Raw genomic sequence first — 15,362 nt, 5'->3', positions numbered from 1 at the left:
GATACTGCTGATGAAAGCGGACACACCCAAAAGGCAATTTCATGACACCATTGACACGAAGTTCTAGAACAAAAGAAATAAATATGCAGTGAGAGATCAGCTTCCTTGAGGAGAAGGGGGTATTGACTGAGAAGGAGCACAAGGGAGGCTGCTGGGGTACCAGGAATACTTTGTCTCAAACTTGGAGATGGTTGTCAGGGTGACCACACATGTAACCTCACTGAGCTGCCCATTTAAGATCAGTGTGCATGGGCTAGGAGAGCCTCAGAGGCATGGGCACATGCCCTGCACACAGAATGCCTGAGTCCGTGAGCAGCATGGCATAGCCTGGCCTCATTGGGAGTGGTCCCCAGATGCTTCTTCTACCACCACTGGGTCCCTAACTTAAAAAAAAAAAAAAGATGAAGAATCTTGGAAGAGACACCAAGCCAATGAAACTCCGAGGTATACCAGTCTTGGGATGGGACCTTCTCAGAGTGCTGGGGCGGGGGGGGGGGGGGGCTGAGGGGGGGGGACAGCCCCCACCCCTCACCCCCGTACTGCCAGAAGCCCTAATAGTTACAACCACACCCCATAACCTCTGGCATATAAATGGCGCACCTTCATGACTAATATCAAAAGATGACAAGCCAAAGAGTGGCCAAAGCTCTACAACTCCTAGAACATGAGGCCACCTATGTGTCTGGGTGACACCTCCAGATTCCACATACTGACAGTCCAGTAGGAGCACAGTAAATTCACTAGGAAAATAGCAGAGAAGCCCACTAAGCTCAATAAGTGAAAACAATCACACAGAAGGTTCAACTAACAACAAACAGCTCAGTAAATTCTTAAATAATGATTAATAATACCATTGTGAGATATAACAATGTTCACAAATTTTCTTTTACTGAACTATTTTTGATAATTCCATTTACCATTTTTGTGACAAGTAATATAAAAATAAATTATTTTGTGTTTCAGGGGATGAGATGGGAAACTGGGGACAATGGTGAAGGAAAAGTCAACTCTGGTGGTGAGATTGGTATTGAAACATTGAATACTCATAACAACTGTTGTAAACTATGATGTTTAAATAAAGTTAGACCAAAAAAAGATGAGGGAGACAGAGAGATGATACAATGAAGACACACAGCTGGTCCAGGTTCTATCCCTGGCATCCTCTCTGGTCTCTGGAGCCCTGTCAGGAGTGATACCTGAGTGCAGAGCCAGGAGTAAGCCCTGACCACCGCCAGGTGTGACCCCTAAACTGAAAGATTAGTGGGCTGCAGAGCTAGGACCAGGGATTAGGGCACTTGCCTGCAATTGGCTAATCCCAGTTTGATCTCCAGCACTTCTATTGTTCCCAGGGATGAAGTGGGTCCACAAATGCTAATATATAATCACTCACAAATATATTGCAAATTTTTTTTTCCTTTTGGGTCACACCTGGCAATGCACAGGGGTTACTCTTGGCTCTGCACTCAAGAATTACTCCTGGTGGTACTCAGGGGACCATATGGGATGCTGGGAATTGAACCTGGGTCAGCCACATGCAAGGCAAACGCCCTACCCGCTGTGCTATCACTCCAGCCCTATTGTAGACTTTTAAACTCAAGGTGAAAACAAAACAAAACAACTGCTGAAATACACACTCACCAGGAGTGACTCCTGAGCACAGGGTCAGAAGCGATTCCTAAGCACAGTCAGGTATAACCACAAACAAACAAACAAAAAAAAGCATACTTTATGAATGCTCTATTTCATTTTTCAAAGTGAGGTTTTCTAAATGTTAGGTGGTTAAAAAGTGATGTGAATTGTATTCACGGTCTCCATAACACTATTTTTTCCCAAAACTTTGTACTGAAGTATCTTTATTTAGACTAGTATTAATATTCATGTTCTAGGCTTACAGTGCTACTGCAACTCACCAGAGTACCAACATCCCTCCACCACTGTCCCTAGGTCCCTTCTCTGCCTCGTGGCTTCCTCAGTTCTACCTCAAGGTTTGTTTTCATTGGCCAATGTCTGTTCCCTTTCTTTGTTTCTTTGACATCACATGTGAGTGGGGTCGTTCTGTATTTATCTTTCTCCTGGTGTGTCACTTCACTCCACACGATGCCCTCCAGTTCCATCCAAGCCTTAGCAGCGGGCATCATGCTCCATTGTCTTGGACACTTGAAAGAAAGGCATCAACCTGGGCTGGAGCGATAGTATAGCAGGCAGGGTGCTTGCCTTGCATAAAGCCAACCTGGGTTAGATCCCCGGCATCCCATATAGTCACCACGGGTGATTCTGAATGCAGAGTGAGTAGTAACCCCTGAGTATCATTACACGTGGCCCCCAAAACAGAGGAAAGGTATCAACCTGGAAGGGAAGCAGCAGAGTAAAGTAGAGAGGAGGAGATTTAGGGTTGTACTTGCTGAAAGTCCAAGACACATGGTGGGAGCAGATGGTGACCACCTGAAGGACAGGAGAAATGTCGGTATCTTTGACTTTTGCCACCACTTGAGATGTCTTAAGCCACAGGCAAAAATAATAGAATTCTTCCTCTAGAAATAAGGAGTGCAAACCTTCACTAACTGGAAGTATAACAAAACCCAAATCTCTCTATCCTGAAATTGTGTGACCAAATGAGAATTAGAAATATTTATTGGCACAGTCTTGGGAAAACACAAACCATGGCCCGCAACAACATCAACAAAAATCCAGGCTGTTCAGATCGGCTTTGCCTTTGCAAAGAGTTGCATGTGAGTAGAGAACTTTCTCACTCAAACCAAAGTCCAATCAATGAAGGGAGAGAGGCCTCTGCCTTGGTCATTAGGGTTTTACTGGACAAAAGGTTGGCCTTATTTTCCAGCAAGTCTTTCATGCAAAAAAGCGTTGGCAGGCAAGGGGCATTCTTTGAACTTCAGATCTGAGAGCTGCTTCTTATGAAATTCTGGTTTTGTGATGCTAATAATGTTGCCCTGGGGACCCAGCCCCACTTTCCAGTGCTGAGAAGGGAGATGTGAGGAGAAGTTCAGATCCCCTCTGCGCCCTCTGGAGCAGGTCCTTTTTGCATGTCCTAGAATTTTCTTCCATAGATAAAGTTACTTGTCCTCTTAAACCTTTTGTTAAAAACCACAAAAGAGACTTGGCCAGATCCCAAATACCCTCTCTCTTGTATGCTCTCCTTGGTGGCAGTGGTCAGATCAGGAATCCCCCGGGGGGAAAGTCAGGACCCCGGGTCCTATGTCCGCCTGACTACCCCTGGGCAGCACAGCTCACTCTATGGAATTTCTGCTTTCCCCCACACTGTCCCAAGCTCCACACAGGAGTACAATCATTCATTCACCCATTCACTTCATGCATTCTTTTAATGAATAATCGTTGGCCTCAATGCAAGCCCAGCCCCGGACCAGATCCTGGGGAAAGACCTGTGATCAGCCCCCAAGAACCCCGTGGGAAGAGCACAGTCCAGAGCAGAAGACATCTCGTGGTTGGGGGAATAACACAGGGACGTCTGGGAGTACATGCTGGGTCAAGAGGACCCTCCTTAAGGAAGTGGCCTTTTAGCCAAGGCTCTAAAGATAAGGAAGAATTACTTAGCCAGGCAGAGCTAAGTAATTGATGATGCCTTCCCCCAGCCCACGTTCTCTACCCTACCCACCCACCCCTACCCCTGGGAGGGGAAAGTGGAGGGAGAGAGACAGCACAGCTTGCAGGGAACCTGAGCAGTTCTTAGCGGCTGAACCTGCAGAGTGAGGCAAGTGACCCCAATTCCCCACTGACCTTCCCTCCTACCCTGCCTTTCCATAGCTCCTGGCTTTCTCCTGAATATTCCAGCATCCTCCAGCCTCTGCACCTTGCTCTAGCTGTTCACTCTGTCTGGGACTCTCTTCTCCACAACGTCTCTTTGGCTCACTCCCCATTTCTCTCTGAGAACTCTCTAAATTAACCCACATGCTGTCTCCCACCTTCCACTAAGTGCCCCAGGCCCTCCTGTACTGTTTCTTTTTCCTGACACTGATCACCTTTTAACACGCTGTTTCCTTGACCTGTTCCTGACCTGTTCCTGTCTGCCTGCGCCCCAGACCGCTCCCTCCGCAAGGTTGAGCACGTTTTGTCTGTTCTTCATGGAGGCATCCTAAACTCTTGGCTATTTTAATGAACAAAGTGATGATATTTGAGCATTTGGCAGCAGGGAGTGGGTTGCAGAGGCCTTAGAAGTATGGGGAAGCAGGCATGTTTGATTCCTATGGCAAAGGGACACACCAAACGCTTCAAAGGAGACAAGATCAGAGTCTTGTAAACACTTCCTCTGGGATTTTTCTGTAAATCAAAAAATATTCTAAAAATCATCTACTTTTTTAAAAAAAAGTTTGAGAGTATGAGTCTCATATCATGCCTCCCAACCCTGAGTATCCCCATCTATATTCTCTCTTATTTGTTTCTCTGAAGAGAACTTTGACCTTAAATAGTCCCTTCTCTGACCAGAGATTCAGGAACACTATGATTATCTTCCCCTGCCAAGGAACAGAAGGTCTTCACCTCCACCTACTCTCTCTTCACAGAAAGAATATTCTCCTCACGCCGGATTTCGTCATGAAAATGTGAAGCAGAGACCAAATGGTTCAGGTAAGCTAGACCTACCCAGAATTCCCAAGGAGTGCAACGCAAGTTAGTCTGTTGGAATGCTCTGTGAAAGCACATTCCTTAGTCACAGTTTTCCTGCACCCCCATCTTATTCAACGGTCGACTTGGTTGAAAATCTTCATGGGTTCAAATTCCAGTTACACTATCGACTAGTCACTTGAGCCTTATTTTCCTCATATCTAAAAGAGAGGATCCAAGAGCAACTGAATGGACTGAATGAGATGAATGGCAAATTGATATAATTTTTTCCTCTAAAAAATGAATATGAGCTATTAAATACCAAATGTCTGGCACCATGCCTGGCCCTCTTGGTGGCTGGATGTTGACAAGAGGCATGATCCATGTGACCAAACAGTGAAGTCCCTGGAGATCAGGGTGTGCCACTTGGGCCTTTGGGACCCTGAGTGGGTATGAAAGAACAAACAGTGAATTCTGAGTCAGAGCAGAAGCTGGGACTGGTTCATGGCCAAGGAAACCCAGAAAGGAACTGACTTGTAGTTGACCTAGAAGACACCAAGACTAAAGAAACAGAGGCAAAGGGAGATGGTGTTGTGCAGTGAAGACGCCAACGCTTTGGTTGCAGAGAAAACAGCTAGACTGAGGGTCCCTGACCCACACAGAGCCTTGAATGTGCACACAGAGCTGCCCATTTCTGGGCAGCCCCAGAGAATCTGTAAGTTTCAGGGGATTGGTTTGAGACTGGAGAACTTATTGAAGACTTGACTCCTCCAACTCATTGTTTTGAATATGAGCAAGTAAACAACCTCATCTCCATCCTGGACATGACTGCTCCGCTTCAGCATTGTCCTGAAGAGAAAATGAGGTGAGCATGAGGCAGTGGAGCAGAGTGGCCTGGTTGGGGGTCAGGTGACAGGTTTATAGCCCCAGCTCCACACTGGGTGCTCTCAGAGAAGCGGCTGCATATTTCTGAGCCTCTGTTTTCCCATCTGTGAAACTGGAATTTCTATAAATTCTAATTCACAGGCTTGGGCAGATTAAACAGATCAGGGCATGGAGCTGGAGAGACAGTAGAGTGGGTAGGATACTTGCCTTGCACAGCTAGCCCAGGTTCAATCCTGGGTACCCCATAAGGTCCAGGAGTAAGACCTGAGCAGAGTTGGGTGTGACCCATAAACACTCACAAAAAGACTAGTACATAATACACACACACACACATCATCATCATCATCATCAACCATTGTTTTATTTACCTTTTTCCTTCTTTTATGTTTTATTTCTCCCTTACCTTCCTATGATTGAGGTGTTGACAGTGGGGGCAGAGGAATACTAATCCACATTTTGGTTGCAGAGATAATGGCAGCCACACACATTAACTGTCATGTGGACACGAGTTTTGGGGGGAATGATGACAGAGACTGCACACGCTGATGAGTCCAGGATGGGACTCAGCTGATGAGTTGGGAGTCCCAGGTGAGTGGGCTTTTGTTCAGAATGGAACTCATCGGGGCTAGAGTGATAGCACAGCGGGTAGGGCGTTTGCCTTGCACACGGCCAACCTGGGTTTGATTCACCGCATCCCATATGGTCCCCCGAGCACTGCCAGGAGTGATTTCGAGTGAGGAGCCAGGAGTAACCCCTGTGCATCACTGGGGGTGACCCAAAAAGAAAAAAAAAACAGAATGGAACTCATCTTCCCTCCTGGCGGCAACGCAGATGTTAGAACAGCTGAGTTACCTGTCAGCCTCACAACGAGTTGTTTCAGAAGAAACGTAGCATGGCATAAGACAACAGCGTGGTGCTTCTCATGGATTCTAGAACCGTCTGCCCATTTCCCTCCTTTCCTTCCCTTCTCTTTGCCTCTTTGTCCCTCAGATTCTTTTGGTCTGTCCTTCCATCTGGGGCTGTTCGAGGGACTCTGCCTGCACAGCGGATCCTGCAGAGCCCACAAACAGTGGGGGCCACAGCCTTTCCCCCCGCCCCCAACTCTCTCCACCAGGTGTTGGCACGGTGCTTGCCAGAGTTTGTTCTAAGACAGACAGACTGCAAGACAGACAGACGGGAAGCGCGTTACTCCCCCGTTTCGGTGAGATGGGTGGTAGGGTGACCACCACCGCCCCCCCTTACAGGGGTGGAAACTGAGACTGCGAGGTCAGATAGCTCAATCGCGGGGTCACGCCGCTATTAACTGGCGGTGCTGGGACCGGACCTCTGGGAGGGCACTTGAGAACCCCGCATCTCCTTGGACCGTCCGCCCTGGCCAGCGGCTCCGGGTAGAAGGGACGAGGAGGTGCGAGCCCGCGGCAGGGAATCCGGACGCCTGGGAGCCCGGGCGCTGCAGGCGGGCGCGCCCTGGGGCGGGAACCCCTGCGGGGCGCGGGCCCGGCCTCCTCCGGGGCGCTCGGGCGTAACTCGATCGGCGGCGGCGGGGACGGGGCCGCGGACGGCGCGCTCGGCCGGGTCGGCCGTCGGACGCTCGCGCTCATGGCACAGCGGCTGGGCGAGCGGGCGCTGGGCCCCGCCGAGGCCAGCGGGCTCTACCGAGCCGTGCTGCTCAGGTCGGGTAAGTGCGAGCAACCCACCCCGGGACTCCCGGGACCACCTCCCCGGCACCCGCCCCGGCACCCCGGTCTCCCGCGGGACGGGACGGCGAGCGGCTGCACGACGTGCGCGCAGCGCTGCCTCTACCTGGGCCCCGGCCCCTGGTCCTTCTCGGCCCGTTTCCCTCCTTTCCTTCCCTTCTCTTGGAACCTGGTTCCTTCCTCCCTTCGTCTTGCGCACTTGGCTTCCCCGCATCCCGCCCCGCTGGTCTTCCCTTGGAGCTCCCTTGGCTGCGTCGCTTTCCTGGGCGCGCGGTCACACGCGCTGGCCGCGCAGAGGCCCCGGGCGCAGAGATGCACCCGGGCGCGCGGGGTGCGGGGGTCGCGGCACGGTGGCAAGTTTCAGGCCGGCGAGGTTTTCATTCCGAGCTCCTCCTCCTCACCTTCAAGGAGGAAAAGGCTTGGAAGGAAACTCATGATGGATGTTTCTCGGGGTGGAGTCTGATGACAGGAGTTTTTCTCCGTTTTCTGTCCAGTGTGTTCACCTAGCTATGAGCACAAATTAAAACAAACGCAATGTGTTTTATGTGGCCCCGTGTAAGCGTAATTTGCATGACAGGGGTGCAGGAAAGAACGAAGAGTGTGTGTGTGTGTGTGTGTGTGTGTGTGTGTGTGTGTGTGTGTGTGTCCCTTAGAGTTTGGCAGGTTTTTTTTTTTTTTTGGTGTTTTCACGACTCTGCTCTGAGAGAGAAGTTTAGAAAAGGTGAAAATCGGTCTTGTGGGGGTGGAGGGGTCCAGAGGGGATCCTTGACACTTTGTGATTAAGAAGTGTAAGAAGGGCCTGGGGAGATAGTACAGTGGGTAGGGTGCTTGCCTTGCAAAAAGCCCACCTGGGTTAAATCCCCAGCACCCTAAATGGTCTTTTGAGCCCCACCAAGAGTAATCCCTGAGTCCAGAGCCAGGAATAACCCCTAAGCATCTCTAGGTGTGACTAAAACAAAACAAACAAAAAATCAAAAAGTGCCAATGAACTGGGGCCTCACCCTCCTCTGTCTTGAACCAGAACCATCCCCCATTCCCCCAGACCACCGGGAGATCCTCCCTATAGACCCCAGACCCCAGAAGCGCTTGGAATGGGCGCAGTGACTAACAGTCTCGCTTTCATTACACTGGTCCACCAGGGGGGTGCAGCCGCAGTTAACGATGGGAAAGTGGAAGAACGGATCTCTATATGTCAAGGCAAAACCTGGCCACACTTCAGACCTGGCAGCACCTCCCTGGGGAAGCACCATAAGCCTGAGCGAGCCACTGTGGGCAGAAGAAGAGGCCCTATCACCAGATGAATCTGATTTAAATCCCAGCTCCAGCGATTTCCCTATAAGCACTTTCCGAGTGTTCCTTCTACTATGAAGCTGGTATTTCAGAGGGAACAGTTCCATCTCTCCACCCACCCACAACAGCAAAGGGATCAGAGCCCTTGGCAGGAGAATTTCCTGTGCTCGGTGGATGGCCTGTCAATCTCCACCACCAACAAGGCATCGTTGTCATCCCAGTTTAACCAGTGAGGAGACTGAGGTTCAGAAAGCTGAGGTAGATTGCCCACAATCCTGCTAACGGCCCTTTTCTGCCCCACTAAGGGACACAGAAATGTAGGTCCAGCTATTTCTGAGAATAAAAAGAATCCTAGTGAGTGATCATTGGCTGCTGTCTGCCAGATGCTGCACTGTGTCATCTCAGCATCACGCGCTGCACTTTGCGGCCAGTGTTCAGTGCTCCCTGATCACCAGGCCCTGTGCAAGGCCCAGAGATGTGCTGATGAAATACATGTGATCCTCCTCTCAAGGAAGGAGGCACCATTCACCCCTACCATAAACAGGAGAAAAAGGAGGCTGGGAAGGAACACGTGAGACTTATAACCCTTCAGAGGGTGGAGCTGAGATTCAGACTCTGGACTGTGAGCCTCTGACTGTCTCACTTAAGCCACAACAAAAGAGGCTCAATGATAGATCATGTGTGAGGCCCTGGGCTCAGTCCCCTCCACCGCTAAAAAATAGAAATCTTACCTAGCAAGAGCAAAAGGGATCTGGCCAGGAGTCAGTTGCCAGCTGCACCCTTAGTGAAATGGCAAGAGCCCCCCCCCCCCCCAAAAAAAGAAACTCCCACCAGCGGGGCCCAGAGTGATAGTCAGTGACAGGGCACTTGCCTTGTACCTGCTGACCCAGGTTCAATCCTTGGCATACCATATGGTCCCCTGAGCACCACCAGGAGTAATTCTTGAGCACAGAGCCAGGAGTAACCCCTGAGTATCACTGGATGTGGCCCGAAAACCCCCCCAAAAGAAAGAAATCCCCATCAATAGGATTATAGGGTCAAAGAACATTCCCTCAAAACATATACCTTGTTATGTAACACTCTCAGACAATTTGACCCAAAATTATTTTAAAATAATTTTCCACTATTAGAGTAATATATGTGTTCCTTAAATATGTTGTAAATCTTTGGGGAAATGAGATAAAAGAAGGTGGATTCAAGGCTAGCGAGATAGTACAAGAGTTAAGGCATTTGACTTGCACGCAGTTGACCCTGGTTCAATCCCTTGCACCCCATATGGTCCTCTGAAGCACTGCCAACAGTGATCTTGAGGACAGAGGCGGCACTGAGCCCTGAGCACCATTGTATATGGCCCAGAAAACAAATAAATAGGTTTTAAAGAGGCAGATTCTTACCCATAGTTCCACTAATCACAGCAGCCGCTGGCAATACTTAGAGATATCTCTTTCTGATTTCCACTCTGCAGTGTGTGTGTGTGTGTGTGTGTGTGTGTGTGTGTGTGTGTTCTGCTTACTGAAATGTACTAACTTAAGTCTGTAGTCATCCTTTTTCCACTTGAATGGATGTTTTTCTGGCTCTCAAGTAGCTATTCTGGTCACTGTGGAGCCCAGCCTCCATCAGACACTGAGTGTGGAGTTTTTGGTGCCCTGTCTCCCCTTTGCCTCAAAAGCATGCCTGCCCCATCCCAGCAGTGCCGTCTGCCCTCAGTGCTGAGCCAGAAGGGCATTCTCTGCAGGTGACTCATGCCTGGTTGACCCTGTCTCTGGGCCTTGCAGTGCGATGGTTAGGGTCAACCCAAAGCACATGACCTGCAGTCTTCCTCCCATGGAGCTCAGGCCAGGCTGCTGGAGACAGGAAGCAGTTCAAGGGCATCTGTGACTTTGTTTCTCTGCTCTGGGACAGACATCGCTTCCATTCTTACCCGCCCCAGGCCCCAAGCAGAATTGCCAGATAAATTACAGGATGCCAAGTAAATTCAAGTCTCAGATACACAACAAACAATGTTTTCATCTAATTGTGTCCCCACTGTTACATGAATTTGCTTGACTGAAAATTACCTGAAATTAAAACTTAACTGGACATGCTGTATTTTTGTTTCATCTAGCAACCCCAGAAATCATGGCTTTGGGACTGAAGCGATAACATCACGGGTAGGGCATTTGCCTTGCATGCAGCCAACCCAGGTTTGATTCCCAGTATCCCATATGGTTCCCCGAGCACTGCCAGTAGTAATTCCTGAGTTCAGAGCCAGGAGTAACCCCTGTGCAACACCAGGCGTGACCCAAAAAAGCAAAAAAAAAAAAAAAAAAGAAAAATCATGGTTTGACAAGCTTTGGCTTGTCCAAAACCTTACACGCGCGCGTGCGCGCACGCACACACACACACACACACACATACACACCCTCTTTTTCACCCCAACCCTCATTTCATCATCCATCTCTTATAGGAAGGAAGATGAAACACCCAGAGATGCTCAACAGACCACATGGTGTTGAGGATCAGACCAGGGCTTCCACATGCAAAGCATGCACAGCGGTCCTTTGAGCCACTTCCCCAGTCCCTATTGGCTGTTTCTTGTCTGATCACAAATGAATTAAAGTGTGCTGAGAGGGGAAGGCACCCCAGGGTCCTTCGGAAGCTAAGGGCCTGGCCTAACCATGCCTAATTGCAGCTGGGTTGAGAGCCAGCGCTTGGAAACAAGACTCTTAGTTATTCCCTCTCCCCCATACTTTCCTATTTCACATTTGAAATGCCTCCGCTGGATAAATTCTTCCTGGTTCAAACTTGTTGTAAAGGCAACTCTCCTTCCTTTCATAATCTCTTCGAGGATCCCATGACAAGGTTTCCTGCCAATAATACTGCTTCTCCCTCCCCACCCCCCGCCCGCCTCCCAGTGCCCTTTCAGTGGAGCATGTCAGGAGGAGGGGAAGGTTGGATCTTAGGGCTGTTTTGTTGGGTGGTTTCTCAGAAACCTCTTTGAAACCCTGAAAAGAGGCCTTGGAGATTCAGACTGAATTAGTGGGCCGAGGTGGAGGTTTTGAGTTGCCATGGAAACTTCTTGTCTGATGTTTCTGGGTCCAGATAAGCCGGCGCCTATGTCTGTGGACTTGGAGAAAGTGGGGGCAAAAACAAAAGGAAATGTGTCTTTGGCATTTTCTAACGCAGGCAGCAGCCGGGCCCCCCACGGTGGATGCAGGGAGATACGCCGCTCCCACTCATGACCACTTCTCCCAATGTTTATGCCCCTTCCTTTGGGGTTCTCTGGTTCCCAAGAAATCAGAAATCAAAGGGATGGGAGTAGGGAAAAGAGGAGGTGTGCCCAGCTCCTGGAGCCCCCCCTTCAATACTGCATGGGGTTCAGCATGAATCAGAATCTCCTGTGCCTTGCTAGCCCAGAGTTCTTCCTTCCGGGAGAACAGGGAGACTGGCAGAGAAAGCCACAGAGCTGTCGGGGAGGGAGGCAGCAACTGGGGCTTGAGTGTGACCATTACTAAGGTGAATTCCCAAAAGATGCTTTCACCCAGGGGATCCTCTGTTTTCCAATATATAAAATGGGAACAACAAAACCTGCTAGTACTGAAACTACAGCTGTTTGGGGAAAGTTGCTCTTTCTTCTATTTTTAACCTGTGTTGGTTTTGTTGTTTGTATTGTGTGTGATAGAAAAACATATGCTTGCTTTTAGGGGGCAGACTTGCAAGCAGTGTTCAGGGACCCAGGGGCCACTCCTGGTGATACTCGGCCAACTGGGTGGGAAGGACCAGTGCTCTGGCTCAGAAATGCAGTGCTGCTCTGGCCCAGCAGTGCCCAGGGTACCATGGTGCCACGAATGGAGCTCAGAGCCCCACACATGCAAGGCCTCTTTTCCCACACCTGGAGCTATCTCCCTAGTTCCTCTGCTTGCTTTTAAAAACCCCAGACATTATTTCTATAGTGCAGTGGCAAAGGTGAAGGGCCTATGGTTTTTTGCTGAGGAAAGTTTTTCTCAAAGTATAAACAAATCTTCAGAGAAACATGTGACAATCCAAGTTCCCGGCCCCCTCCGCCACTGGTTTTCACATAGCAATCCATGGCCCAGTGATTCCATCTTAACTCTCATTCCAAATGATGTCTGGTTGTGACATTTGAGATGCGTGGCTTTAGAACTGGCCCCTGTTACCAGTTCAATGCACACGCCTTCAGATTGGGTCTCCGTGTATATATTAACTTTTTATCTTGGGGAGAAAAGGTGAGGGACTCATCTATGGAATTTTTCCGTGTGACTGATCCTTCATCAGACATTGTGGTTATTATGTTTTTCAGATCAATAAATGGATGTGAGTTTAAAGAGCTCTGTTTTTCCCTTTTTGTTAACTTCTATTGCCCCCTTCCCTGTTGTTGTTGAAATCATTGTTGTGGTAATGACCAGAGGTCACACACCGTTGGCTGAGGTGCTCTCCAGGACTCATACTCTGCATCACAGTGCTCACACAGACTCGGTTGTAGCACACCAGACACACTTAATTGGGGCTCTAAGCATCCCAAGGGACTGTGTTGTTGGGATCTCAGTTGTGGCAGGGCAGTGGGAGGGATCAGTCACAAAACTCATGTCTACAAGACAGGCAGGCTATAGCATCCCATATGGTTCCTGAGCACCGCCAGGAATAATTCCTGAGTGCAGAGCCAGGAGTAATCCCTGTGCATTGCTGGCTGTGATACAAAAAGCAAAAAAATGCATATATATATGTGTGTGTGTGTGTATATATATATAGGGCCACATTATTATTATTGTTGTTGTTTTGCTTCCTTTTGTTTTGTTTCTTGGGCCACTCCCTGTAGCTCAGGGCTGACTCCTAGCTCTGTGCTCAGGGAGGCCATATGTGGTGCTGTGGATTGAACCCAGCTAACTCACACACAAGGCAGACACCTCCCCCCTGCACTGTCTATCTGACCCTATTTTACAGCTTGACTATTAATCATTTCATTATAATCCTGTCACTGTCACTGTCACTGTCCTCCCGTTGTTCATCGATTTGCTCGAGCGGGCCCAGTAATGTCTCCATTGTGACACTTGTTACTGTGTCTGGCATATCGAATACGTCACGGGTAGCTTGCCAGGCTCTGCCATGCGGGCGAGATACTCTCGGTAGTTTGCCGGGCTCTCCAAGAGGGGCTGAGGAATTCAACTCGGGCCGGCCACGTCAGCCGCATTGCAGGGCAAACGCCCTACCACTGTGCTATCGATTCAGCCCATTATAATTCTACGTGATTTAATTGTACACCTCTGCTTCTGAGTTTTCCCTTTTCCCCCGTTTTCAAGTCTCTGTTCTTGCTTTATGCATTTTTGGAGAACATACCTGATTTTCTTTTCTTTAGAGATAAAAAAAAAAAGACAGGCAGGCTATTAGTCAGCTATCCCTGAGGCCCCAGATGGATGTGCTCCTGGCTGTATACCATTATGTGAGGGATGCAGAAAGTTTTCAATGATAAGGTATGAGTTGAACAATGGTGGCTGTTGATCATACGTGCACACACACACACGCAAACACACACAAACACACACACATGTACTCAAGAAGATGATGTTAGGAGAAGCTCAAGAATTCGGTGTGTTCAAGTTAAGAATAGCCATTGAGCACGTGGTACCGGGCTTTCCTATCCTCAGAAGGATAAGAAAAGGCCCGCATCTCACTCGGCCTCAAAGTTCAGTGGAGGAGTTGATGGGTTTGTACACAAGTCAGAAGCTCAATGTGTCTCACTGCCTGAGGAAAACTGCAGCCCATCTTGGGGAATTCCTGCCCAATTCCTGGGTTCTCAGTGACCTGGAGGGCTGCCATCAGAGTCTTTCAATATTGGATGGGACTAGAAGTCACGGCTGACAAGGGGACTCTGTCTCACCCAGATGACCTGAGTAGGGGGAGCTGTCCTCTGCAGGGGCATCAGAAGCTGTCAGCTGTCCCCTGCCCCGAGATCCCTCCCATTATCCTGGCTGTCCAAAGTCACTGGGATTGGCTCAGACAAGCCACTGTGGGCCTCTGAAATGCTCAACAGGACAACATGTGGGCAGGGACCAGGGTATCAAAGAGTGATTTGACAAGAATTTACTTGTAGTTGACAAGAATTTAGCTTAGTTGCACCATCAGAATTCAGCAAAGCTAATCAAGAACAGGGTGGGAAGCTGGGGGAGGCCACCATTCAAAGTATCTCAAGAGAAGCAGAATCGGGAAAAAGAAACAAAAGACCACACACTGGGGCCAGACTATTCTTTCCTAGCCAAGAATCTGTGGGCCTTTCCGTTTAAATGGCAGACGACAAGGCCCCCAGGACTTGGACACTCTGCCCTCATCCCCCTCTTTACCTCATTTGCCCCCTCCAACATGAACACACCCCACACTCTAGCCCCACGGGCCTTTTTCCATCATACCAAGCTCACTTCAACCCTGGAATGTTCTAGACTCACCCTCCAGGCCTCCCTAAATGTCACCTCCTCGGGTGGCCCCCTGCCCTTTCACCTCACCCTTTCTTTCCCCACCATATTCCTCACTGCTCCACATTTCCTCATTGGTCTCCTGAGGTTTTTGTCTGTCCCTGCCCACAGCTTATAGCTAGAGTACCTGGGCACCGGTAACATTGCCTTGAAACAGCTCCCGGAACTCAGCAGGTAGTCAGTAAGTGCCAACTACATTAATAATAGATCTTTAGAAATCGTACTTTTAGTGCTTTATTCATGTTCAGTGTATGTTCTGGAACCCCCTCCCCACTTTCCGGCCCACGATGGCCCATCATGAGAAAGCCTGTCTGTGTCTGGGTTTGACGGGCAGCTGCGAGCAGTCTTGCTCAGACACTGAAGACAGTGATCAGAGCTTGGACACATTTGCCTGTGTCCACATGGATGTTCGGAAGTGCTCTGTTCATTCCCTATAAGCGCCAGGTGGGCT

At 49.3% G+C, this 15,362-nt stretch overlaps 1 protein-coding gene across 2 annotated transcripts in view; it reads left to right on the top strand.

Moving 5' to 3' along the window:
* FAM107A (family with sequence similarity 107 member A) overlaps positions 1-15,362 on the top strand; it is a 51,490-nt gene that overhangs the window by 18,548 nt on the left and 17,580 nt on the right. Inside the window, exon 2 of one of the 2 annotated variants that reach the window (XM_056129372.1) lies at positions 4,536-4,599. In XM_056129372.1, coding sequence (XP_055985347.1) covers positions 4,536-4,599 — 64 coding nt within the window. Of the gene's footprint in view, positions 1-4,535; positions 4,600-7,044; positions 7,139-15,362 lie in introns of those variants that run through there. The other variant, XM_056129373.1, reaches the window with a different exon arrangement.

The sequence above is a fragment of the Sorex fumeus genome, unplaced genomic scaffold (genome assembly GCF_029834395.1).
Source record: "Sorex fumeus unplaced genomic scaffold, SorFum_2.1 ptg000072l, whole genome shotgun sequence".
NCBI lineage: Eukaryota > Metazoa > Chordata > Mammalia > Eulipotyphla > Soricidae > Sorex > Sorex fumeus.
Note: the sequence above shows the minus strand (reverse complement) of the source record. Positions and strands in the feature narration are given on the sequence as shown.